Source organism: Camelus dromedarius, chromosome 14, assembly GCF_036321535.1.
Source record: "Camelus dromedarius isolate mCamDro1 chromosome 14, mCamDro1.pat, whole genome shotgun sequence".
Taxonomy (NCBI): domain Eukaryota; kingdom Metazoa; phylum Chordata; class Mammalia; order Artiodactyla; family Camelidae; genus Camelus; species Camelus dromedarius.
This window is the reverse complement of record NC_087449.1, coordinates 55986483-56012827: the sequence shown is the minus strand read 5'-3', so window position 1 is coordinate 56012827 and position 26345 is coordinate 55986483. Positions and strand designations below refer to the sequence as shown.

The 26345-nt window shown below is 56.9% G+C and overlaps 1 protein-coding gene across 3 annotated transcripts; it reads right to left on the bottom strand.

The window, feature by feature from the left end:
• Window positions 1-977: 977 nt before the first annotated feature.
• On the bottom strand, window positions 978-25707 carry WNT4 (Wnt family member 4). 3 transcript variants are annotated; one of them, XM_031464305.2, is made up of 5 exons: window positions 25578-25707; window positions 11328-11563; window positions 2475-2606; window positions 2237-2379; window positions 978-1549 (listed from the first exon to the last, which is right to left on the bottom strand). In XM_031464305.2, the coding sequence occupies exons 1-5, from the start codon at window positions 25652-25654 to the stop codon at window positions 1082-1084; spliced, it is 1056 nt and encodes a 351-aa protein (XP_031320165.2). In that variant the 5' UTR covers window positions 25655-25707; the 3' UTR covers window positions 978-1081. The 3 variants fall into 3 exon arrangements, with proteins under 3 accessions (XP_031320165.2, XP_064350018.1, XP_064350017.1); XM_064493948.1 differs by having other exon boundaries at window positions 978-1450; XM_064493947.1 differs by having other exon boundaries at window positions 2475-2564.
• Between the last annotated feature and the right edge of the window lie 638 nt (window positions 25708-26345).

The window sequence follows — 26345 nt, the reverse complement described above, 5'->3', positions numbered from 1 at the left end:
GAGCCCGAGGTGCCTGGGGGCGGGAGGGCCTCTGCTGCTGAGACCTTACCTCGTCAGCTTTCCAGCTGTCCTCCTGTTCCCTCAGAGCCTGCTCTGTCTTGGCTGGAGGGCTCTTCTGGCTCTGCCTCTGCACCTACTGGCTCTGGGACCTGGCTGCGCCTTGCCCTTTCTCCTGCAGAATGGGCACAAGCATCCCTGTCTTGTCCTCACGAGATTGCTGTGGTCGTCCAGTGAGACAGCCCAGGACAGGGCCCAGAACAGTATCTGCTCGATAGATTTGGTTAAGGGAGTGAAATAAAGGTTGGGAGAGGGCTTTGCTCCTGTGTGTGTGTGTGTGTGACGTTTCCACTCTTAGCTTCAGCAAGGAGCAGCACCATGAAGAGACGCACACTGGGGTGTTGCTGTGAAGGCCCTGCTGGGGTCTCTGACTTGGGACGCAGCCGTATTCCTGCCTGGGAGGGACCAGGGGGTAGAGGTCTCCCTCTGTGAGGGGTAGCTTGGCTGCTGGGCTGTGGGGTCTCACAGAGGTTGAACCTCAGCTGCCCTTGGCTGCCTGAAATTAACCCTTTGCCCTGGACCTGGTATCTGCCCATCTCCTTTGCAGAGGGCTTGAGAGACGAGGCCACCGAGCTGAAGCAGCCAGGGATCTGTGTATGTCTGGGGGTGCCACTGCCATGGAGATGGCGCCCATACCCCTGCCATAGGGTCACCCCTTTCCCTGGAGGGCAGAGTCAGTAGGCATGTGGCTGTAACACTCTTTGTTACCCACCTTAAGTCTACAAGTAGAAAAACAGATACAGATAACTGAGTGGTCAGCAGCAGCCACATGTGGACAGCCAGAGGCATGAGCAAGGTCCCTTTGGTTAGTGGCAGCCACAAGGGTCCAGGCTGCAGGGAGGCCCCGGTTGGTGCTCTTGGGGTCGCCCGCCTGGTTTCGGCAATAAATAACATGAGGACCCAAAAACCAAACCAAAACAAAAAATACAACCAGTATCTTTTGGGGTGGGTGGTGAGGGACTGTTTAAATTATTGGCCTTCCCCGGGCCACGGGGTGGTTGCTGGGCGCAGAGCCGGGCGGCAGTCACCGGCACGTGTGCAGCTCGACGAGGCGCTGGCACTGCCGGCACTTGACGAAGCAGCACCAGTGGAATTTGCAGCTGCAGCGCTCAGCTAGCTCTACCTGTGCTGTGTGGAAGCCACGGCCGCAGCACAGCAGCTCACAGCCGTCGATGGCCTTGGATGTCTTGTTGCACGTGCGGCCCCTCGTGCCCAGCACGCCGCTGCGCATGTCCTGCTCACAGAAGTCTGGGCTGGGCTCCAAGTACACCAGGTCCTCATCTGTGTGTGGCTTGAACTGCGCGTTACGCGGCACCAGTGCCCTGGAGGAGCCCACACGGCGTGGCTCCACCTCGGTGGCTCCATCAAACTTCTCCTTGAGTGCATGGCCCACCTGGCGGAAGGGCGGCACGGCTCGCCAGCACGTCTTTACCTCGCAGGAGCCCGACACCCCGTGGCACTTGCACTCCACCCGCATGTGTGTCAGGATAGCCTGCGGGGGACGGGGAGGGGAGAGGGGCCGTCAGGGGAGGCCAGGGAGGGGCCGCTAGGGGGTGGGCAAGGCGGGGGCAAGGATGCGGGGAGGCCCGCAGGAGAGGAGGAAGTTTGACTGTTGTGCTCCCTCTGTATTAAGCTCCTGCTGTGTGCCATGGTAGGCTGGTAAACTGTTGGGAACAGTTGAAGACATTGGCCCAGCCCTTGGGGCACTCAGAGTTGATAGAGGAGAGACATTAAAGGGCTGTGTCATACAAAAACAGTGACGTGATGGAGAAGAACACGGCTGCACTGGACCTGCACAGGAACCTTGCAGTCGGGATCAAGGTGGCAGATGGTGTCACAGTTAAGCACATGACCTTTGCAGCGACACAGAGAAAGTGTCCAGCTCTGCTGTTTATTATGTGATGTGTGTGACAAAGCGGGATGGAGACCATACCTGTGTAGGTATGTGTGTGTGGGGCACGTTGGGGGCACACGTGCTGTGCTGCGGGCCACACACATGGTTCTGTAACACCTGGTCACCTGTCTGCTTCCCTCTCCCACCACCCTGCACCCCACTGACCTGCAGGAGGTGCCTGGTGCTAGTGAGAGCCTGTTTCCCGAGTGGCACATGGGTGGAGAGTGGGGACCTCGCCGAGCCCGCCCTCTCCCAGATGAGGGGTGGCGGGGCTGTGCACACTACCTTCCTGCCGGCCTCGTTGTTGTGCAGGTTCATGAGGGCCCGGCTGGACGAGGCCCCCTTGTTTCTCTCCCGCACGTCCACGAACGACTGTGAGAAGGCCACACCGTAGGCAATGTTGTCCGAGCATCCTGACCACTGGAAGCCTGGGGTGCGGTGGGCATGGGGAGCCGAGGGTGAGTGAGGGCCAGGGCCCAGGCCCCTGCCCTCCGCCCACGCCCTCCCCACTGCCTGCACTCACCCTGTGGGCTGACCCCATGTACCGTCCGGTCACAGCCGCACTTTTCAAGCTCCCCGCTGCTGCATGCCCGCGTCACCGCGAAGGCCACACCTGCCGAAGAGATGGCGTACACGAAGGCCGCCTCCCGAGTCCCTGTGGGAGGCAGAGGGAGGGCAGGGCTGGGTCCCAGTGCTCCTCCCTGCACCCTCCTTTTTAGAGGGGAGGGGTAGATGGGGCCTCCATCTTGGAGAGAGCAAGGCAGGCTGACTCCCGCGGGCCAGGACTCAAACGCTGTGCCGGTGCTTGTCCTTACCAGACCAATGGCTAAACACACTTGCACACGCCGATCACTGCTCCGCGGTCTGCACGTGTGCTGACCACTTATCCTCACAGCACCCATCAGTTAAGTACTGTTATCATCCCCGTTTTCAGAGAGATTAGCCAACTTGTCCCAGGTCACACAGCCCATGGCTGAGCAGGCAGACAGCCCAGCTTCAGTGCTCTGAGCTACCGTCATGTCCTGTTCTCACAGCCTCGCCACAGGTTTAGTCATTTTATGAGACAAGAAGGGCTCAGAGAGGTGAATTAACTTAGCAAGACTACAGAAGTAGCAGAGCTGGCCTGTCCACCCAGCCCTTTTTGTACCTGTTCCCCAGCTGGCCCCTCTAGGCTGAGGGGTCCCCCACTCTATGAACCTGCCCCAGCCCCCCTGCTGAGACTGGGCCCATTTCTGAGACTATCTTGCTTCCTTACACCTTTAAGAGCAGATCATAGTGACAATGGCCCCTACTGCTTACCACAGCCATTGCTGATGAGGGGATGCCCTCTGCCGCTGGGAGTTTTATCCGTGCCCATTTCACAGATGGCACTGTGCAGGTTTGGGGAGGGGAAGGGGGTCCCAGTCTCCCAGGCAGGAAGGGATAGGACCAAGGCTCAAACACAGGTCTGTCCGCCTCTGCTGCCTGTCTTCCCTTCTGCCCCGTGGCTTCTTGGCGGTTCTATTTCAGTGCCTGCCCCATCTCCTGCCTGAATGGGTGTTTTTATCCTCCTAGGAACTGTGCCTCAGGGGGTGTAGCTGCTGTGTAGCCTCTTTCTGGGGGTGTGGGTGGTGGGAGGGAGTGTATTTGTGCGTGCGTGTGTGTGTGTGTGTGTGTGTGTAGTGCATGTGCACACGGCTAGCTGGGTGTGTGACCAGACGGGCTCTGCTCCTGTCCTGGGCCCTGTGAGGGCCTCTGTGTGCCCGTGACTGTCCTTCTGTCTCTTGCTGGAGTGTCTGTGTCCGCAGGAGCGGAGGGGGCAGGCTTTGGCCTCGTGGTTGGCAATTACCTCTGCGACACCCAGGTCTGTGCTCTCGGCTGCCCCGGGGAGCAGTCGCCGTGGTCAGGCGGAAACAATCACCTCCTGTGTACCCGCGTCTGTGGACAGGCAGCGGAGGCCGAGTGCTGGGGCCGGGGGCAGCGCAGCCCCGACGGCTCAGGACGCCCTGTTCTCGGCTCGGCCCTTGAGCCGGGGATACTGCCCACCACCCACTCTCCACAGCCCACCCTCTGCCCTGGCCTGGCCATTTGGGGCCAGCATGAGGGGGCTTGGCTGGAGCCACGGGGGCCTTGACAGCCCGAGAAGGAATCCTCTCCAAGTTAATCGAGGTTAATAGCAGGATCATGTTGGTTGGTTTTGTGCTGTGGCCGCCCAAAGAGAGACGACTTTAGTTTCTGGTATTTCTGGTATTTCCAGGCCTGAACCAGCACAAATCTCTGCCCCAAAGACCAGGGGGGAAGGGAAGGCGGGAGGTAGGGTGGATGGGACTGGCAGGGTGGCCCCAGCTCCTGGCCTGGCATGTCCTTTCTCCTCTGCTTCTCTGGGCCCTCAGGCAGCCCCTGGCCCAACCCCAGCTCTGGGCCCACCTCCTCTCCCGAGTGCTAGCAGTCCTGGCTGCAGAGCTCCCTGTCAGGTGGCTCAGGGAGACCCCTGCCCCATCCCCAACCAACATCCATCTCCAGGACTCCAGGCCCCCTTACCCTGGCCTTGGGAGCAACTGGCTACGGTTCTCTCCATGGGGGCCTGGAAGGAAGGTGATAACAAGAGCTGAAGCTTGGGGAAGTGGCCTGTGCTGGGCGCTGTCTCAACCCCTGATGGAGTTTATGTACTCTGCACAACAACCCTGGGAAGTAGAGACTTTTCCTCCTCATTTTCCAGAAAAGGAAACTGAGGCACTGAGTGGTGAAGCAACTGGTCCAAGAACACCCAGCCAGGAAGTGGCGGAACCAGAATTCGGACTCAGGCAGCCTTGACATGATTCGGCCTCGCAGAGCCTGGAGGCAAGCCCACAGGAACCTCCCTGCTCCCCGACAGTACATCTCTTCCCATCTCCCACGTGTGAAGCCATGAGCTGTGGGACGTGTCTAGTTCCTTCTGTGGGTTCTTTCCTGGGGGTGGTGAGCAGCTGGCCTGTGCTCAGCACAGGAGGCCCCAGAGGCCTGGAGAATGTAGATGAGCAACTGTGCCCTGAGAGCCGATGGCAGCGGCTCCTCCAGCCTCTTGACTCCAGCGCTGTGCCCCTCTGGGCTCGTCCCCTCTGCCCAGCTGGAGCTTCACTCCCCGGTGGGGCACCTGGCAGAGACCACCGAGACACAGGAGAAGGATTGTGGTGCGACTACGAGGGCAGCAGAGGGGAGCTCCCCGGTGACCGGCTAGATGAATGGGCCCTGGTCCGGGCGTTGGCCGGTTCCAGCTGCAGCGGGGAGACAGTCCTGGCTCTGTCCTCCTGGGACAGCAGAGCCGGCTCTTGAAGGTGCTAGCAGCTGCCCTGGGACCTTCTGCCTTTTCCATAAATCCATTTTCCCCCTCCCACAGCCAACACCTCTCTTCCTGCTCTCCCTTCTTCCAGGGCACCTCCTTCCCTGGCTCCACCAGCTTAAATCCTGAGTGTCCTCTGGATCCTGCCTGACTGCCATCTTTTCCAAGGTGTTAAGGCTGCCGGGGGCTGGGAATTCAGAGTTATCCTGAGGGGATAGCTCCACTCTCTGAGGGCCTACGAGGGCTTTTCCATCTGCTGTCTAACATCTGCTCATGGCCACCTGAGCGATTGGCTCTCTCCGGCTCTGCCTGATGGAGGAAAAAGTGAGGCTCAGTGGCTTGTCTGGGGTTCCCTGGCCAAGTGGGAACTGGAACCAAGGCCCGCCTGACTCGAGGCCTGTGCTCTTCCGTGAACATCATGTGCACTGTCTCCCCAGATGTCAGAAGAAAGAATGTTTGAGCAGGAAGGAGTGTTTGGAAGAGAAACAGATGAGGCTGAGTTGGGCTGGAAAGGAAGCTACGGACATGGTGATCCTTGGGGCACCGGGCAGGTGTCCTGGTGGCAGTGTCATTCCGAGCATAACTCATGTGTTTCCAAAGCAGACCCAGTGGAAGTTCTGGGGAGGTGGGGCAGGACAGGCCCGGGTCTCTGAGAAAGTCACTGTCCTCGTCCTCTCCACATCCCTGCCCCCAGCCTGCTTTCCAGTTTCCTTTGCTTTCTTCTCTGCAAAGTTCATCTCTTCTTGAAACCGCCTCCAGGAAGCCTCTTTAGATTTAAGAGGCAATGAAAGACAGGGGAAAGGGGAAAGGCTTTGGAGCTGGACAAAGCCATGTTAAGACTGTTACTGGTGATGTGACTTTCCCCAGTTCTAACGTGAGGAAAATGCTGCTGCCTGGCAGGCAAGACCCCAGCAGTTCTGCACATCCCTCCCCCCATCATGGACTCCCAGGACTCCGGGCGCTCTCACTGGCCTACCCGCCCCACGCAGAATCGGACAGACTATTTCATCTTCTAAGTGCCTCTGCAGCCAGATTGGAAGGTCCAGGGGCCAGGCTGTCCCTCACCTTCTCTGCCCCACCTTGAACCCAGCACAGGGTTGGGCACAAAGCAGGCCCTTCACAGCTACCTGGAGACAGAGGTGGGTACTGGGGAGGAGCGAGGATGCTCAGCCGGGCAGGCCTGAGATCTAGTCCTAGCTCTGCCCCTTCCTAGATGTGTGATTTCAGTTTTCTTGTTCATAGAAATGGGGCTGATCATAGTTCTGATCTCTTCAGATGGGTATGGAAATCTCATGAAGTGACAGACAGGAAGTGCTCAGCCCAGTCCCTCGCTCAGAGTAGGTACCTGGGACATAGTAGCTACTGTGAATGTTGAGTTGGGCACTTAAACCCTGAGGGCCTGTTGTCCACATATTTGCATTGGGGTAAAACCTTCCTTAGGGCAGAGACACTTCCTTTCTCATCAGACATCTGTTAGCCACATGCTGTGAGCCGGGCTCTATAATGGCACCAAGGATGCCAAGGATGGGAAGCCAAGGTGAGTCTGTCTTCAAGGAAGCCCCAGTGCAGAATGTCTCTGGGGTACCCCCTCCTCAGACCTCCTGTGCCTTATCTGCTGGCACCACAGGCTGGCCTGAGAGGTCCCCAGAAGGAAAGCACGTTCTCACCCTCACTGGGTCCAATGTGATGCCAATATTGAGGACAAAGGTGAGAACACAGGTGTTAGTCACTGCCCAGGCCCGAAAAGCATCTGCTCAGCTCCAGCCTGATGGTGCCGTCAGTGAGGTGTCCTGGATGTTAGACGCATGGGGAGTGGAAAGACAGTCTGGGCTGAACCGTCACTTTGCTACAACCAGTGCACCACATCACCTCCCGGTGAGGCAGCTGGAGCCCAAAGGGGCCTCAAGGCTCATCGAGTCCTCTCTCTTGGGACAGGAATGTGATCAAGGTCACAGAGAAAGATGTGAAGAGGCAGGGGGAGGCCCCGCATTGTCTACAGAGGGAGGGAAGCAGGAGAAGAGGGGTTGGCATCGCCTTCCCATATGCCTGCCCTGCTCTGGCCAGCCCGCTCTGAGACCCAGCACACCTGCTGCTCACGGCCACACCGAACCTTCACCAGACTCCACCGCCTCTCCCTCCCATCCTCAAACTCTTGTCGTTCATTCCACAAATATGTATCAATTACCTCCCACGTGCAGGCGCTACTCTAGGCACTGGGATCAAGCAAGGACCAAACCACAGAAAGGCCATCCCACACCTGGCCCTGAATGCCTGCTCAGCCAAAAACCACCCTCTGCCCCATCCAGCTTCACCACATGTCTGGCAGATTTTCAGCCAGAGGACACAGTTTGGCCCTGACTTATACACAATCGTCACTGGTCACCATAATGTCACCATCTGTCTTGCCTCTGTAGGCCAGTAGCAGGGGGCCTACACTGCCTGGGAGTGGAGGGAGGGTGGGGTTGGAGCCTGTGTAACCTCGGGCAATGCTGGCAGTATGATAGCTGCCCCTGTCCCCTGAGGGGTGCCGTGGAATCAATCGGCCCTTTGGAAATATCATCTCTGACTCCTGCCGGAAGCCTGGGAGCTGGGTCCTGGGATTGCCCCAACTTTCTAGGGAGGAAGGCGCAGAGACAAGGACAGGGGATGGACCCTGCCCAGGATCTCATGCCAAGAGCTGGCAGGTGCCGGATCTGGGTGCACTACACCCTCTGCCTGCTGTCACGTGGGAGCATTCCACACTCAGGATTGTCGTGAGGGGGGTCTGATGCAAGACAGCACCCAGGAGGCCCTCAACAAATGGGGCTCCTTTTCTCCAAGCACGCCCTGGCTCTGGGAGGGATCTGTTTTCTTTTGCACAGCAAAGAAAACTACAAAGAAAACAAAAAGACAACCTACGGAATGGGAGAAAATATTTGCAAACGATATGACTAATAAGGGCTTAATTTCTAGAATATATGAACAGCTCATACAACTCAGTAACAAAAAACAACCCAATCCAAAAATGGGCAGAAGACCTAAACAAACATTTCTCCAGTGAAGACACACAAATGGCCAACAGGCACATGAGAAAATGCTCAATATTGCTAATTATCAGAGAAACAGAAATCAAAACTACAAGGAGGTACCACTTCACACCAGTCAGAATGGCCTCATTAAAAAAGTCCATGAATGATAAATGCTGGAGAAGGTGTGGAGAAAGTGGAACCCTCCTACACTGTTGGTGGGAACGTAGTTTGGTGCAGCCACTATGGAAAACAGTATTGAGATTCCTCAGAAGACTAAAAATAGACTTACCATATGATCCAGCAATCCTACTCCTGGGCATATACCCAGAGAGAACTTTAATTAAAAAATATACATGCACCCCAATGTTCATAGCAGCACTATTTACAATAGCCAAGACATGGAAACAGCCTAAATGTCCACTGACAGATGATTAGATAAAGAAGTTGTGGTGTATTTATACAATGGAATACTACTCAGCCATAAAAAATAAAATAATGTCATGTGCAGCAACATGGATGGACCTGGAGATTGTCATACTAACTGAAGTTAAGCAAGAAAGATAAACAAAAATTCCATATGATATCACTTATACGTGGAATCTAAAAAAACTACACAAATGAACTTATTTACAACACAGGAACAGACTCACTGACATAGAAAACAAACTTATGGTTATGGGGGGAGAGGGTGGGGAGGGAAAGATTGGGAGTTCAGGATTTACAGATACTAACTACTATATATAAAATAGATATGAGAGGGTATAACCCAGTGGTTAGAGTACATGCTTTGCATGCACGAGGTCCTGGGTTCAGTCCCCAGTAGTTCCTGTTAAAATAACTGACGAAATAAACCTAATCAACAACCCGCCCACCCCCCCCAAAAATGGATAAACAACAAGGTCCTACTGTATAGCACTGGGAACTATATTCAATGACCTATAATGAGAAAGAATATGAAAAGGAATATACATGTATATATGTATATAGCTGAACCACTATGCTGTACACGAAAAAGTAATACAACATTGTAAACCGACTATACTTCAGTTAAAAAAAAAAAAAAAGAAAGTAGATCTTAAAAGTTCTCACCACAAGACAAACATTTTTGTAACTGTGTGTGGTGATGGATGTTAATTAGACTTGCTGTGGTGATCACTTCATAATATATACATACTATGGAATTATTACATTATACATCTGAAACTAATATATGTCAATTATACCTCGATTTAAAAAAGAAGAAAACGAAAGTAGGTAGCTGAATAAATACATCACACAGAGATTTAAAAAAAGAGTATCTGGGAATTCCTTGTACTATTTTTGCTATTTTTTTGTTAGGTTTGAAATGACATCAAAAACAAGCCCCCCCCCAAAGAGAAAAAAACACCAGCATGAACAAAGAGCTTTACAGCACAGAGGTAAAAACAACCACCTGTTTGCAGGAGCTGGGAAGACTGTGGAGGAGGAAGCTGCTGAGCTGGTGGAGAAAGAGGGCTGGGTATTTGGAGTAGAGGAAATAGCATGTGCAAAGGCACGGGGGTGTGAAGGGGCCTGGCATGTGAAACCCTGCCAATCTATCCACCAATCCACCTACAATATGGAACACCTACTGTGCATGAGGGGCTTCCCATGCTTGGGGTCTGCTGTTTGAGCCTAGTACCTGGGCCTCATCAGGCGGGCAGCCCTGGGTGCTCGGCAGGGGAACCTTCACCCTGGGAGGTCCTCTGCTACCAGGCCGCTGACTGGGTCTCCGCTTCTTTTCTGGAGCAGCAACGTTCAGTCATGCCAAGCATGATCGTGCCTTTTTGGTCCCTGCCAGCTCCCAGGAGAATGGCTTCCAAATTTCTATCACAGTTGGTTTCCAACAGCATCCAAATGGTTTGCCACAAGCCCAGCAGCCCTAGCCGTCCAGGACCACAGGTGCCAAGACAAAGGTTGGCCCAAGCAGTGCCTTCCTGCTGCCTGAGCAAGTCAAGGGGCCTGTTGACTGGAGGTGGCTCAGGAGTGTCAGTTTCACACTCAGGAAGTAGAAGAGGCCACTGGCTTATAACGCTCCCTCGAGGGCAGCGGCTTGACCTGGTGACCTCTCAAGGAGCCTTCCAGTTGCATGGAACATTCTCTCTGCCCTGGCCCACCTTCCTCTGGCTTAATGCCTTCTCATATTTCTGGTGTCAGCTGAGGGCCCACCTCCTCAGGAAAGGTTTCCCTGAGCATCCTGTCCTGGCCAGAGGAGGGGTCCAGTCTTGTGCTCCCGAGGCTCCCACATCCCCTCCATCACAGCATTCTCTCATCGTGGGTAAGAGCAAGACCCTGGAGCTGGACTGCCTGGGCTCAAGTCCTGGCTTGGCTATTTTTTGGTTCTGTGACTTTGGGTGAGTTGACCTCTCTGTGCCTCAGTTTCCTCATGTGCAATAAGGAGGCCTATCTCAAAGGGCCAGATGAGTTAATACTACTGAAAACACTTAAAGCAGCATCTAGTCCCTAGCTGGTGCTCCTGGTTTGTACGCTGCTGCCCCTGCTGAGCTGTAGTCGCTGCTCTGACTGTGAGTCCGGGAGGACAGGATCCGGGTGCTGTTATTCCCAGGGTCTCCAGGCTGGGCACGGTGATGCTCTCTGCACGGTTCGTCAAAGGTACAGACGAACAAGATGGGCTTGCTTACGAGAGGCCGTTGCTAAGGTAAAAACAGCATGGGGCTGGGGGTCTGGAGTTCCAGGTCTGAATTCTGATTCTGCCGTTTACCCTCTGAGGAGCCCTGGGCAACTCTATCCTTTTTCCCTTGCCTGAGCCTCAGTGTCTGACTGTACAACGGGATGGGAGCTCAAGGACTGACAAGATGGCACACTGTCTTGTGCTGCACAGCCAGAGAACAGCATCCCCCTCCAATAGCCCTCCAACCCGGACTCCTGCCTGCCAGGTCCTGATGCTCCTGGTGCCTCCATCTGCATCGTATGTGGCTTTAACTTGGTAAGTGATGGAAAGGTCAGGTCACTCATGGGCATGTGGTTCCCTACCCAAGGACACGATGGTCTCTTCCAGGGTCCGCAGCACCCCCGCCAGCCCCTGCCTCACCTTGCGTCACCACCTTGCCAAAGACAGGCAGCGAGTCGAGCGTGGAGCAGTTCCAGCGCCGGTTCCGGAACTGGTACTGGCACTCCTCGATGGCGAGCTGGGCGCCGCGGCGCACCGAGTCCATCACCTCCAGGTTCCGCTTGCACATCTGCACCTGCCTCTGGATCAGTCCCTTGAGCTTCTCGCATGTCTCCTCCTCGGAGATGCTCCCCACCGAGGACAGCTTGGCCAGGTACCTGGGGAGAGGGTGGTGGGGGGTGGGACGCGACGCAGAGCCCCTGCCCTCCTCCTTCCACGCCCAGGCTGAGGCCATGCCTCGCCCAGGTGTCTGGGGGCCGACTAGTCCCAGCGATGGGTCCTAGAGGTCGATTTCTCTCTGGATCCAGTGATAGCCCTCCTGCCCAGCTCCTGGGGTGGGAAGGGGGCAATGCTGTCTTGTACAAGGCCTCTGTCTCCAGTTAGACAAAGAAGGGGGAGCTCTGGGAGGGAAGCTGACAGAGCCTCTGTGGGATCTCTCCCTGATGGGGTAGCAGCCCCTGCTCCAAACTCTGTGCCCTGATGTTACCTCAGACCTGGCCTATGGGCTCCAACCGCTCCATATCGAGATACCCTCTAGGTGGGAGGCTGCAGCCACTGTCTGCCCTGGCTCTCTCTTTCCCGCCCCCAGGCAGGGACCCCCATGACCTAAGCCCACCTTCAGGATACAAGGCCATGATCCTCACTGCCAGCCACAACCCAGGGCCACCAGGTAGAGACCAGCATCAGTGCTGCAGCACCTGGGACGAGGGCAGTAGGGGGCTGGGGAATTGGAGACGGTGGTGGTGGTGGGGGCTTTAAAAACAAAGCATGCCATGCTCTCCTCTCAGCCTCTGGAGTTTTTATAGCCTGAGGATGGGGCACCAATGCTTGCCCCACCTCACAGGGTTACAGTGAGGACTGCAGTCCAAATGAGATCATTTATGTCAGGGCACTCTGGGATGAGGCACCTGTGGGAAAGGCTTCTACTGCATCCATTTCAGCAAGGACAGAGAGAGCACTACTGTTGATTTGAACACCTACTATGTGCTATGCACTGCGGCCAGCACTTCTTTCTGTTGCTTCCTCACTCCATATCAATGAGGTGACAATTATGTTCATTTTGTGGCTTCTAAAATAAAGGCTAAGAGGGTGACATGCCCAAGATGACCCAGGTAACAAGTGCCAGAGCCAAGCTTCAAACTCCTGCAAACCCCATGGGCATGCCTCTTGCCTGTTGCCCTCCATGAGGGCCCTGGAAGGCTCTGCCCCATCTAACGATGGCCACTTTGTGATCTGGGCCAGGAGCTCACGGGGCTGGGGCAGAGCTGGGGAAAGACCCTGTGAGGAAGAAAGTGGTTTCTCTCTCAAGGGAAGGGAGTGCATTAACTGAGCACCTACTAAGCGCCAGGTATGTCTCAGAGCAGTGAGATGACTGTCAAGGTCACCTGACTTGTAAAGGCAGACATGGATTGGAGTCCAGGTCCGGATGACCCTGAGGCTTGTGCTCCAAACACTGCCCCTCAGCCTGTCCCCTCTCATCACCCCAGCATCCCTAGCCAGGGCCCAGTGCACATAGTAGGTGCACAAGTGGCAGCCTGATGGTGGGAAGAGAGCTGAGTGGTGACTCTGGAAGTGCTCCTCTCCTTCCCCTGCCTCCCTGTCCCACTTCTTCAGTGGGAGATGCATCCTCCCAGGGCAGGGTTCCCTGGTGCTGCCTCCCAGGTTCTTGGAGGCAAAGCAGAGTGCACAGGATCACAGACTTAAGGAATGTTCCCTGCCAGGTGGTCTGGTCCAGACTCCTTATTTTACAGGTCAGCTCAGAGAAGAAAAGGGGCCTTTCCATCACCTGCCCGCAGGAAACTCAGACCCTGGTTCTACCTTCAGCCTCAGCCCCACAGATCAAGGGCTCTGAGCAAAAGAGAGCAAATGTCCCACTGCCCCTGACTCCACAGGGAACCAGCCCAGCAACCCCAGTCTTCCGAGCAGCAGGGGGCGATGACCCTCTTAGGGGTGGAGGTGAAGATGCTGGTGCATCTTACAAGGGAAGCTGCACAGATCTCTTGTCTAAGGAAGGATAAATGGGGAAGCCCATCACTCTCCGGGACTCAGTTTTTCCATCTGTAATGTGAAGGAGAGACCATGCTTGCGGCCAAGTCAGGGGACTGTTGTCAGGAGCAAGAGCGATCCTGCATATGAAAGATGGTCTGACCGGGGTCTGAGGCAACGAGGCAGAAACTCGACGTCTGTTTGCTGAGCGAGGGAATGAATAAGTGAGTGGCCCCAGACAGAAAAGCACACAGAAAGCCTAGTAAGATAGGGGAGATTTTTATGACGATGACAATAAGACACTTTTATGGCCCTTCATCAGCAAAGCCTAAATACTTTACTTACATTATTACATTTAATCCTCACAGCAAGCCAAAGAACCCCCATTTTGTAGAGGAGGAAACTGAGGCACAGACAGGTTACGCACTTTGCCTTGGGTGCAAGGCCTCAGAGCTAGTAAGAGGCAGAGCCAGGACTCGAACCTGGTTTTGTCCGGCTTCAAAGCCTTTGGTAGAGACAATATTCTTTTATGTAGCTCAAGGAGATGAAGGACACCAGTGGGCAGAGGCTGCTGGGAGCTGGGTTTGTTCAACCCAAGGTGCAGTTGGTGGGCTGCCTGCAGGCTGCCAAGCTCTCCAGCCCCACGGGTGCACAATCAGCAGCTGGATTCTATATGTCAGGCACCTGGGCTGGACCAGAGCGATGGTTCTCAAATCCGGCTGTGCATTGACACATTCGTGGGGTTTGTTGAAAGCACAGGTGTCTGGGCCCCACTCCAGGCAGGGCCTGCTGGGCATCTGGGCTTTTAACAGGTTCCCAGCAGCAGCTGTGAAGCCAGGCTGGCACTAGCATGGAGGACACTTTATGGGAAGCCCTTGGGGAACCACTGGTGAGGCTTCCTTTTAAGCCCAAGGGAATCTGATTCTGGGACCCGCTCTCTTCCTCACTGCCGCACCAGCCCCCTGGCTGTGTGGCCTGAGTCTGGCTTTCTTTGTCTGGAAATGGAGGTCGTGGTTCCTCTTCTGCAGGCGGCTGTGAGAAGTTAACGTGATTAGACGCGGCTGCTGCATCCGGCTTTCACCCCGGCACATCATGAGTGCGCCGTAACTGTGATGGTCTCTCCCTTCCCTGGCAGCATGGGCTGGTGGAGGTGGGCGGTCTCGGGCTGAGGCTGTCTAAGCTGCCTTCACTTTCCCCACGTTCCTTGCCTCCTGGGACTCTCCCAGTCTTCTCTACCAGGTCCTGCCCAGAGGATGCAGACTAGCAGTGTCCTGAGGCGCAGGCAAAAGCCTGACTTTCTCAGACAGGAGACAAGGGTGGCTGAGGGTCAGGGGTAGGGTGCGTCTGTAAGGGAAGGGGGCCGATTTGGCACCTCAGCCCTGCCTGGCTGCTCCCTCTGCCTCTGCCAGCTGAGGGAAGGGGTCCCCCGTGGAGCTAGTCCCACCTGGTGCTCTTGGCCTGCAGGGGGCGCCAAGAGCCTGACTACTGGCCATGGGCCAGGTCCACGTTTGGGAGGCCACAGGTGAGGGGACAAGGCGTTGGGCCTAAAGCTGGATCCTTTCCTGCTCAGATGCTAGGGTTGGACTCTAGAAGAAGGGGGCGCCCTATTCCCTCTGTGACGTGGGGGCATAGAGCTGGCATGTCCCCATCTCAGCCTCTGCTCTTGCGTCCGGCCAAGGGGCCAGGTTGGGCTGTGCTGGGCCCTGGCTTCTGTGTGCAAGGCAGGGGTTCTCTGGGCAGGGGAAGCAGGCTGGGGAGGCCTGGCTGAGCCACCAACCCACTTTGTGACCTTAGGCAAGTCCCCACCCCACTCGGAGCCCATCTCCTCACGGTACCGTAAACGAATGGGTCTATGTCAGAGTTGGCTGGGATGATGGGGGCAGGGGGTGGGTCCAAGCCTCAAAGGCCTCCTGGCCCCATGCCAGGCTGATAGATTGAGCCCCTGCCACTGAATGAGGAGGGAGATGGACCGGAGGAACTACTCATCCCCTCTGCCAGGCTCAGGACTCAGTGAGGGGACACAGGCTAAAATAACAGTAGTAGGATTTAGGGGTGAGCTGCTGGCCTGCCATGGCTGTGAGTCACTGGGACAGCTTCCAGGAAGCTGAGGGACCTCTTCTGCTGAGGAGTGTCCCTGTCCCCAAGGCTGGCACCAGTGCCCACCACCCCCAGCCCCTGCCTTCTTCTGGCCCCACAGCTGTCCCCTTCCATGCCATAGGAGGTACAGCCCCACCCCCCAACCCGGCTCTCTCCAAACCCAGAATCTTGCTTGGGAAGGACTGGGTGTCAGAGTTGGAAATGGAGCTGGGAATGGGGTGGGGACAGTTTGTACCCCAGGCATCACAGGCCCTTGTCCATGCTGCTTACTTGTCTGGCATCCAGTTAGGGTACCTGGCCTCATTTTACAGATGAGCAAACTTAGGCCCAGAGAGGTGGAGTGATTTGCCCAAAGTCACACAGCTAGTGAGTGGCAAAGCTGGAATGCACACTCAGCTCGAACTGGGAACTCTCTTTCCCCTGTACCCTGGTTGTGGCTCTGCTTTGTTTGACAGCCATGGGGGGCTGACGCCACCCTCAATGTCACGTCGTGTCTGTGGCCTCCTTGATGCCTAGCCCAGGGCGTGGCGGGTAGAAGGTGTTCAATAAATGCTTGCAGTATGAGTGGAGGCTCTGTCCTGACTAGGTCCCCTCTGCTCCCCTCCTGGTAGAGTGCTCGGGGGTGAGGGAGGAAAGAGGGGCTCCTTTGCTTTTCAGTCTGCTGAGGACTTGGAGACCCTTAGGGGCAGGCGCAGTTGGTCCCTGGGGCCTTAGGAGCCCCCTCCCCACACCTTAAGGTGGCTCAACCTTTCCCCTAGAGACACGCTTGCCACTCGCTAACCTGGAGTGGGGTGGGGCTCAAATGTCAGCCGCACAAGCCGTTCCTGGGGGAGACAGAGCCTGGGCGTGATTGGCGCTGGCTACCACTGGGCTGGGCTAGCCTGTGCAGGGTCTTGGCCATCCCTGCTTCTTCTCTCTTTCTGGTTGTTGCCCCAGTTTAGGCTTCTTCCTGCCACTGCTGAGCACAAGCTTAGCAATTTGCTACCTGCTGCCCCGGCCACCCAGGGCTCCAGCCACAGCCGTGCCATCGATCGGGTTACCCCCCGGCCCAGGCCGCCCCACGACCGCTGCCAGCCAGCTCATGCCCAATCTTCTCCAACGGGGGCTCCGGTCCTTCAGGCTCCTCCCAGGAGGCCCTCCCCGCGCCCGGCCCGTGCCTGCAGCCTGCAAGGCTGGAGGGCCCTGGCCCTGCCAGGGAGATCAGATCCTCTCAGCCACCTGCTGTTTTCATTAGAAACTAAAATTAGCTGGGCTTGTCCCAAGCTTTTCCAGGTTTGCTTGCTTTTTAAAAAAAATATACAAATTCTTAGAGGAAAATCTGCACCTCTCTGACTCCTGCCAGGCTCTTGCTCTGGGCGTCAAGAGGACAGGGGACGGGAAATAGCTGGAGCGTTTGGGAGGCCAGGCAGATCAGTGTCGTGGGTCCTGGCCCCACGAGTGTCCAGGTGGGGGCTGGGACGCCAGCCCAGGCCTCTCTGCCCCCTCCCTCTGGCCTCCCGGCCTGCCCGGGCCACATTTAGAGCCTTCAGGAGCAGTCGTGCCTGTGACACCAGAGAGAAAGGAGGCCAAGCGGGCGGGAGGAGGAGTCTTCCGGAAGGAAACGGGTGCTTGCTGAACAGAGCCGCCTTGGGAGACGCAGCCGGGTGAAGGCTAGAGGGACACAGACCCCATCCAGGACCGTGTTCTCATGGCGGGTGGGGAGGACCTAGTTCCCCAAGATGCTTTCACACCTCCAATTGTTTTCAGACCTTTGAAGGTTTCTGTATCCGCTGTCTTAATTTCCTGCCATCCTTCCCCTGACAGTGTCCCTGTCCTGGAGGCTTATCCCTTTGCATGGCAGGCAGTGTGGTGCACTGTGCAAGAGAGATGGACGGATGGGTCAGAATCCCATCTCTGTGTTACCTGAGGCCAGTGAGGGAACATCTTTGGGCCTCAGTGTCTTCACCTCCAGAATGGGGAGCAGAATAGTTCTGATCTCAGGAGGCTTAAATGAATTAAATATTCAATAGTAGGCACTCCTTCTCTGTTGGTGATATCATTACATCATTACATCATTATCATTAAGATGTTCATCGTCATCATCACTGTCATCTCAAAGCCTCTTCAGAGTCCCTCGAGCTGGACCTTCTTCTGGACCACAGACTGGTTCTTCTCATTTGTCTTATTTGGCTTGGCTCCATCAGCTCTCTTTGATCTGGGTTCCCAGCCTTTTTTTTCAGCTGAGCACCCCTGATGGGAGGACACACGTCCATTGGGAACAGTGGATCATACCAGCCTCGATCGCAGCTGTAGATTTCTGTCAGAATCTCCTGATGGAGTATGCAGAGTTAGAGAACATGTTTCCAGTGATTCTGGCTCATCACATGGATCTTCCAAAGACCAGGAGTATAAGAGATGGGATGAAGTGGGGATGGTGCTGTTAGATTAGGAGCTGGGATGCTGGGGTGAGGACAGCAGGGGTCCAGGACAAGTTCCGGTGTGCCCAAAAGACTTGGAAACCATTCAGGGGACTAGATGACTGGAAGAGAGAGACTTTACATCTGTTGTCACTTGTGCTTTTTAAAGAATTGTCACTTGCTTTACTATATCCTTATTGAAACCATGTAGGGTTGTCCAGGTGGGTATCAATCCCTCCCTTTTACAGATGAGGAAACTGAGGTTCAGAGGGGCATGTGTTCAAGGCCATGCAGCCAGGAGTGGTCAGGATTTGAAAACAGGCCATTCTGGCTCCGAAGCCTGGGCTGGCTCATCAGACTGCAGAGATGGCCCAGGGTACCGAGGGCATGATGATTTGGCATCTGTGGGCAATGATCTGAGGAAGGTGGTCTCATTCTTTCACTGATGAGTCTTTCTAGAGCCCTGTGTCTTTTCTGGACTATAGTGAAGGCATCTCTCAGGGTTGCGTTCAGGAGTGAGGAATGCCAAGGGGGGAGCCATCTCAGTGGTTATGTGACTGCCTGGACAGTGTCTGGGCCTGGGGTCCCTGCAGTTTCTTGGGCCATGGAAGGAGTTGCTGCCATCAGCCTGTACCCCCTGGAGGGGCAGCCAGCGCGGAGGGGCTGGCCTTGGAGACACTCACAGTGGGTGTGGGGTTGGGGGTGCTGCCTGCCTGCCACCTTCTTTCCAGATGTGGTGTAACTCCAGAGTTCTCAATGCCCAGGTCAAGTTCTCTTTGCCCCCAGTGCCCTTCCTCAGTCGGGGGAAATGATGGCCTCCTCGGAGTCCAAGGCCCCACCCCTGTACCTCAGGGTGTGATTCCCCCTCTGCCTGTCTCCTGGGATCCCCAGCTCCTTCTCTCCATTCTTAGAAGCTAGAACCCCCATTTTCTGTCTCTCTGCGTCCCAGTTTCCATTATTTTCAGCACCCTGGTGCCCCAGCTCCCTACAGTTCCTCCCTGTCCTCCATTTCCTACTAGGGAGCCCCCATGTTCCATCTCATTGTATTTGTTCCCAGGGGAGCTGGTGGCTGGCTCAGGGCCAGAAAGTAGCCACTCAGACCTGAACCTGGATGGTTTCAGAGCTGGGCCAGGGGTGAGGATTTTTCTTCTCTCTCTGGGGCACTTGTGGGGTGGAGGCGAGTAGGTGTCAAATTTAAGGCACTTACTGACCTTGCCTCGCCTCCTTGTTTTCCAGTAGAGAGCTTCTCCCCTACAAAGACCCATCCAACCCTTGTCCCCAGAGTGCCTTTCTTGCCCTTGGAGTAAGGTTCAGGCTCTGGTGGTTCCAGGTTTCTAGTGGGTTCCATGGCCTTGGCGCACCCCTTCTAAAGGCCCGATCCTGGGAGAGCCTGTGGCTGAGCGCCTCCCCCGCCTCACTCCCCCACAACAGGGTAGGGCAGATGGGAAAACCTTGGTTCCTCCCTTGTCTCTCATCACCTCCAGCAGAGATGCCTGGCTAGGGGGATGGGCTGCAGGCCTGCTTTCATCTGCTGCAGGGAAAGTTCTGGGAAGACAGTCGGGAGACTGGGGTGGAGTTCCAGCTCTACCACTAATATGCTCTGTGACCCCAAATGCCTAGCACAGTGCCTGATGGTCTTGACAAGTGAGTGCTTCACAAGATTAAATGAGGCTTACCAGGCAGTCACTCTCCTGCTTGGAGGTTCAGTGTCCCAGAACGGGGGTGAACTCATCATCTCTGAGAACCCCTCTGACTCTGATGGCTGTGATTCGGTCCTCTTTGCCTGGGGTACTGGGGCAGATGGACATTCCTGCCTCAAGAGGAACACTCTGCTTGGGAAAGAGTTCCTGAGACCCAATCCTGTGATGATATGACTTGTGTGTGAACAGGGTGAGAAACCGGGTCTGGAAGGACCATTCAGAGTCACAGAAGGAAAGAGGCCCCTCTAGTCTCATCAGCAATTTCATGCTGCTTCGAATGGGCCTCTCCAAAGTTCCTTCGTAAGCTGCGAGCTGTCGGGAAGTTCCTTCCCTCCCCGGACACATCCCTCTCTCCATCTACCCACCTCTCCCCGCCTCTCTTCTCAGACCAGGTCCCCTCCACTGCGGGGGTTCTGACTTGGCCAGGGAACTTTGAAAACAGAGTTTGATTTCAAGTTTGCCAGGAGATGGGGGAGGTGGAGAGGGGTTTGGAGTGGGGAAGGAGGAGCTGGGGAGGGTCACGGCAGGGAGCGAGCCTTCTCCCTGGTTTGGCTGAATCACAGAAGATGCAGTTCAGGACTCAGAGATAAAACCTGGCAACTCCTGCGGAAATCTGGACAGCAACCATGGGGTCGCAGCTTCGCCTCCCAGCTGAGTTTACTGAGTGGCTCTTGCAAGCTCGTTTGGAGTGGGGGTAACTGGGGAGGCAATGGTGGGCAGCTGTCACCCCTGTATGTGGCTCCCTGGCCAACTCGGTGCCCGGCTGGCTCAGGCCAAGCCCTTCTTCCCAGAGGGAGGAACAAGAGGAGGAAGCTTCGTGCAAATGCTCAGCTTTCCAAATGCACCCACAGGGCCCAAGTTGGGCGAGTTTCAACAGGTTTGGGGAGCACTGTCTTGTCAGATGCTTGCTGAGTTGCTCAATTGCTAATCCAGGGTTGAGGGAAGAAAGTCAAGCCATAGCAGACAGCTGGGTCGTGACTGCTGCCTGAGCAAACCCCTGGGGCAGAGCCTGGTCCCGGGGCCCTGGGAGGAGGGTGAGGGGAGAAAGCACTTAGCCTGGCTCTGGGGGGTGCCCTGGCCGGGAGCTGCCAGGTGACAGGCACACTTTCTGATACTCACTTTGGCACATCTTAGCATCACCTGAGACACAGGGCAGTAGAGCAGAGCCTCCCTCCTACTCGAGGTCTTTGAAGGTGGGCCATGATATGACAGCAACTTAAAACCCTCTGGAGTGAACAGGCCCTTCCTTCCTTTGTTCACCAAATGTTGACTAAGCACCTACTACGTGCCAGACATGTGCCAGGCACCGAGGCTGCTGGGAGGTGTTTATGTCACAGCCTCGGCCTCCAGAGGTTTATAACCTTGTAGAAGAGGTAAGAAGCCATACTCTTAGACTACAGTTAGATATTCTCAGAACAGTTCTATAGGCGGGAATGAAAACCATGAGATCTGGACACATGAGAGCAAGTCAAGTTCAAGTCCTGCTTCTGATGTGCAGAATGCCCTTGGGGAAGTCACTGCACCTCTGGGCCTCTGAAGTGGGGCTGAAAAGAATGCAGACTCCCTCCTGTGAAGGGGGAGGGGGACAGTTTATGTGGTTCTCATAGGTTCTAATAGATGCTTTTTAAGACACTGATTCTCAGTCGGGTGATTTTGCCCTCCAGGGGACATTTGGCAATGTCTACAGACATTTTTGGTGGCCACCTCGTTGAGGCATAAGTGGCATGTAGTGGGTAGAGGCCAGGAATGCTGCCAAACATCCTATGATGCTCAGGACAGGTCTCAAATGTCAATGGTAGGATCTGAGAAATACTGATGTGAACATGTGAACTATAAAGGGCCGTGGGTGTGTTAGTGATTGTGATTCAATGCCCACAGCCATGGGAGGTGCTCCAGGTGGATGGTTTTTTTCTATTTAGAAGGGAGGGTTTTTTTTTATTTTAGCTGGAGATGAGGGGGACCCTTCCTGGGGGAGACAGACCACACCTTTACCTGTGGGGTTGGCACTGCACATCTAGGCTGGCTCTGCCCACACCTGGCCCAGCAAGTTGTGCTAAGGGAGTTACACACCCCTGCCAGGTAAGCAGGCACACAGGAGCTTGGCCAGGAGACGGAGATGCATACCTGCCGGGAGTCAGATCCAGTGGGGACTGAGATGCCTCCCGCAGTGGCATGGAAGGGGCTCCAGAAACCGCTCCTCGGGCCGGCAGGATCTGCCCGGGAGCCAGGCTGGCCTCTCTGCCTTTGTGAGGCACTTCCAGGGGCCCTGGTTGAAGAGCAGGTAGGCAGCAGCCTAGAAGCCTATCTGTGTGACTTGTGTAAGATCACAGGATCTGGACAGAACAGTTTTGGGTAAACAAGGCTTGGGAGCAGCACCCCGAGCAGCAGGCCCGTTCTCTCCAACACCTCTGTAACCAGGGGCACGTCTTCCCCAGTGCAGTGACAGCCACCCTCAGCTTCCCGCAGTGGCCATGCTGCTGTTTCCATGGCTGTGGCGGGCACTGTGCTCAGCATGCTATGAGCACAGGCTCACTCTGCCCTCATCACCCCCAAGGACGGGTACCATTTAACAGATGAGGACTGAGCCTCAGAGAGGCTGAGTAACCTGTCCAAGGTCACTCTTCTGGTCAGGGGCAGACCTGGGGGTGGAACTGCGTACTGTCTGTCCTGGAGACACAGTTCCTAGCCACTCTGCTGGACCACCTTTGAGTGCAGCACAGGCTCCCTGCCCTGGCCTAACAGGCCTCCGTTGGGGCCCCAGCTGCATGCATTACTGCCTGTCTTCAGTGTCCACAATGATGAAACCTTAGTTTATCTGTTCTCTAACTCTTCCAGTACTTGCACTTGGGGTTCAGAACCACCTGCTGAGGATTGTAGCCCAGAGGGGAACAGAGGCCCATCCAAGGTCGCTGAGCACTGGGGGCCAAGCTGGGATTGGAACCCTGGTCTCCCGACTTCCAGCCTAGCCCCAGTGCCGGGGGGAACATTCAGAGACAGAGCCCAGGTCTGTGGCAGAGTCCAGGTCTTCCACTGATGGACTGTTTTCATCCATTCATCCCTCCCTCTGTGGTGGGAGCTGCCACAAGCTGTCAACTAGCTCCTGGTGCCAGACACAAGTCTAATCAACAGCTTCCAGCTTCTCTGGGCTTGCCCAGGCCTCAGGCGGCAGAGCCCTCCCAGCTCCAAGCTCCACCCTGCCCAACAGCTGCACGCAGCGGGACACCTGGCCTCCCCGCCAGGCCACCCGCCCTTCTGAGACAACGGACAGCACTGGCTCTTGAACCGGCTAGCCAACTGACCCTGGATGGAATCCTGACTCCAGGTACTGGAAGGGGAGTGGACACTCAGGCCTCGCTCCTCTGAGAGCACTGCCAGCCATCCTCTTGGGGCCAGACCTCCAGCGTGGCCTACACTTGAAAAGACACAGTGCCAGCCACCGTGCCTGGAGGGACATCTGCCCGCCAGAAGCTTTTCCTTCTAGAGGCAGCTTTTGGGTCAGATGCCTCTGACATTTACTGGCTAGGTGACTTGGGGCAATTACCTCTGTGATCCCCCAACTTTCTCATCTGTAAATTGGGATTCAGATGTCGTCAGTATTTAGATAGCACGGGGGGAGCTATTCTAATTATTGTGGTCCAGATTCTACGATCTCCAGGACAAGTCCCCTCCATAACTGCTCCAGCTCATTCAGCTCATCCCTCTCAGAGCAACAGCATGCACACTGTCTCACCCATTCGTGGTTTTGCTCTTATCTTGTCTTCCTCCAAGCTCCTTGGGGGCCAGGCTGTGACATCTATTTCCCCCAGAGCTGGCCCAGTCCCTGGCCTGGGGTTGGACCCAGTATTGGAATGTGTCCAGAGCTCCCTTCTCCATCACAGCCTCTCTGGTTCGGTAGGATCCTGGGAAGCCTCTTGTTCCTCCTGCCTTGGGCTGAACAGAGAGACCCTTGGCTCAAAGCCCGGGGTGGAGCAGGAGTGAGCTGGGTCATCCAGAGACCTGCTTCATGGCAACCTGAACCATCACTGCTGCAGAGAACAGGTTTGCCAACCTCTCTTCTCCCTCTCGGCCTCCCCTCCTCACCTCACCCCCTACGGCGCAAGCACGAGAACTGTGTTGGAATTCCCCATGGTTTGCGTGACCCAAAGCTGGGGCTGCCTCCCTAGCTGGGATTTCAGGCTTGGACATGGCTGAGGACGGGTAGTGACACTATCTGGACCACACTGGCTTAACTTTGGGACGGCTTCAGGGAAGGGGGTATGTCACTGCCCGGGAGTCAGGGCACCTGGGTTCAGTTCTCATCTCTGAGTTTAAGCAAGTAGCTCCCCCTCCTGGGGCCTCAGTTTCCTCATCTATAAAATGAGCCAAGACGCTAGATGCTCTTGAAGGATGTCTCTCTCTTCCCTGAAAGCCTGAGTCAGACCCGTGAATTGCCACCTTTCCCTTTTTCGTAGCCCTCAGTCCTGAGCTGGTCAGACCCAGTTCTTGCTCTTCCTGCCGCTCATGCTGACTTTGGAGACCCCATGCTTGGAACCTATGCTTCCGAGACTCAGCTCCAGGGGCCCCAGACTCCCCCATGTCCAAATCAGCTCCCCTCTTCGGCTCTGTGACCCAGGCCCCACTCAAGGAGACGGCCTGCCGGAGGTAGTGGGAGGAGGCGGTGGGCCTCGGTTTCTGTACACTTTGCCACTGCCCCTGAAGTGTTAATCAAATTAAGTCTCCAAGAAAAACAAAAGCTCTGCAGCCACTTCGGGCTGCCTTGGAGTCACTCACTCTCGCTCTCGGAACAGCTGGGAGAATTCCACATCACCTCCGTCCCCCAAGCCCTGGGTGGCTCTGACCCCAACGAACACACTTCTTCCAGCCTGCAGGGCCCGGGCGGCCGCAATGACCTCATAGCAACAGCCATTGGACACTCAGGGCAATTTCATGGGAGATATTTGTTCTTTGGTCTTGATGCAGAGAGAATTTTTTCCTCTCCCGCTGTCTCCATGGAAACCCCAGCTACACTGTTGGCTATCCCCCTTCCCACCTCATGCTTTTCAGATCAATATTGGAGCTTGGCTCCCCACTGGCTGCCCACAGCAGATGGGGGCAGAGCTCTGGGCAGAAGGAATTGGGACCAGGGTTAAGCCTGGGGCCAGAGGAATGGTCACTGAGGGGGATGAAGAAGGTGTCCAGCGTCCTCTTGCTTCTCTGTTCCCCCACTCATGAAAGCTCATCCCTTTAGAATCCCTCCACCCGCCCCAGTGAACCTTCTGTCCCTTCGCAGGGAGTCCCCTGAGCCAGGCCCAGTCAAGGAGAAACAGACAGACAGGTCACCAGCGGTCACCACCCCTTCCTCCTTAGGCGAGACACAGGGAGGTAGGGGGCTGTTGTCCTCTTTAAGGTCTGGACGGAGTTTCTTCCTGCCCCAGCCGGCCAGCGCCAGCCTCGGGCTTTTGGAGGCCGGTGGTCCCGGTTCCGTCCCTCCTTCTATCCGGGATCCCGCCCCCTAAGTAGAAACAGGTCCCTGCACGCCTCCAGCCCAGCCCGCAGTGCAGCGCGGGGCAGGTCGGCGAGGGCAGCTAGCTCCTGGACTTCTCGGGACTAACCTGCTATTTATTAGGAGTCAAGGTCCCTCCCGGTAGTGGGCTTCCTCGGCGACCTGTCAGCTCAGTCCGGGCTGTGCTCCGCGCCCGACGACCCACTCCAGCCGCCGCCCCGCGCTCGCACCCCTTGCGCTCTAGGGATCCCCAGGACGCCGCCGCCACCCCTGCCTTCTCGGTGCTGGGAGCAGGACCCGGGCAGAGGGGTGTCCAGAGGGAAGCCCAGGTGGTGGTGGCGGCGGCAGCGCAGAGGGCGAATGAACCTCGCGTCCCGCGGCCGAGACACCTGCCGGGCGCCCCCGCGCCTGCTGCCCCGCGCCGCCTGGCACCGGCCGCTGCCCCCAGGGCCTGCCCCGCCCAGCCCCACCCGGCCCCAGCCCGGCCCAGCCGGGTCCCGGCCCGACTTACAGCCAGTTGCTCGCGGCGGCCGAGAAGACGGCGAAGACCAGCAGGCGCAGCGAACGCAGGCACGAGCGGGGACTCATGGTGCCGCCGCGGGCGCCCGGCCCTGGGCAGCGGCAGCGGCCGCGGGGTCCTCCCGTCGGGGCAGCAGGTGGGCGCCCCGCGGGTGGGCTGGGGCGCGGCGCCGGGCGCGGGCCGGGGCGCGCGCGGCGGGGCTCTGCCTCCGTGCCTGCCGGCAGCCCTGCCCGCTGCTGCGCCCGCTGCCCGGCGCGGACCAGACTGTCAGCGCCGCCCCAGAGCCGGGATGCGGCGGCGGCGGCGGCGGCGGAGGCGGGCGGGCGGGCGGCCGGGGGGGCGGGCTGGGGGCGGGCCGAGGATGGGGTTACCTGGGCGGGCCCAGCGGCCCGGGACACCCCCCAGGGGCGGGCCGGAGCGGCGGCGGCCGCGGCCGCCCTGGCCCGCGGGACTGGCTTCTCCGGGGGCCTCCCCGGCCGGGCGCCCGGGAGAACCTGGAGCCCAAGCCCGCTCCAGGCACGCCTGGCTGCGCGTCGTCTAGCTCGGTCGGGCTAGAGGCGCGGCGACCCAGCTGCCCGGTCCCCGCCTGAGCCTGGGGGACAGGCGGGCACAGCTCCCCCAGCCCGCCGCTGCGGGCACTGCAGCGTCGCCCTCGCCGCCCCGCCTCGCCCCCCGCCGGCGCCTCGGAGCCCGACCCCGGCCCGACCGTGGCTGACCGGCCAGAGCGCGGCTGCCGCTCGCGCGCGCCCAGCCGCTTGC

Coding starts and splice junctions, on each gene's coding strand:
- WNT4 (XM_031464305.2), bottom strand. CDS start 25,654: ATGAGTCCCCGCTCGTGCCTGCGTTCGCTGCGCCTGCTGGTCTTCGCC. Junction 2,607..11,327: donor TGGCAAGGTGGTGACGCAAG/GTGAGGCAGGGG, acceptor TGCCTCCCACAG/GGACTCGGGAGGCGGCCTTC. Junction 1,550..2,236: donor ACAACGAGGCCGGCAGGAAG/GTAGTGTGCACA, acceptor CGTCCCCCGCAG/GCTATCCTGACACACATGCG.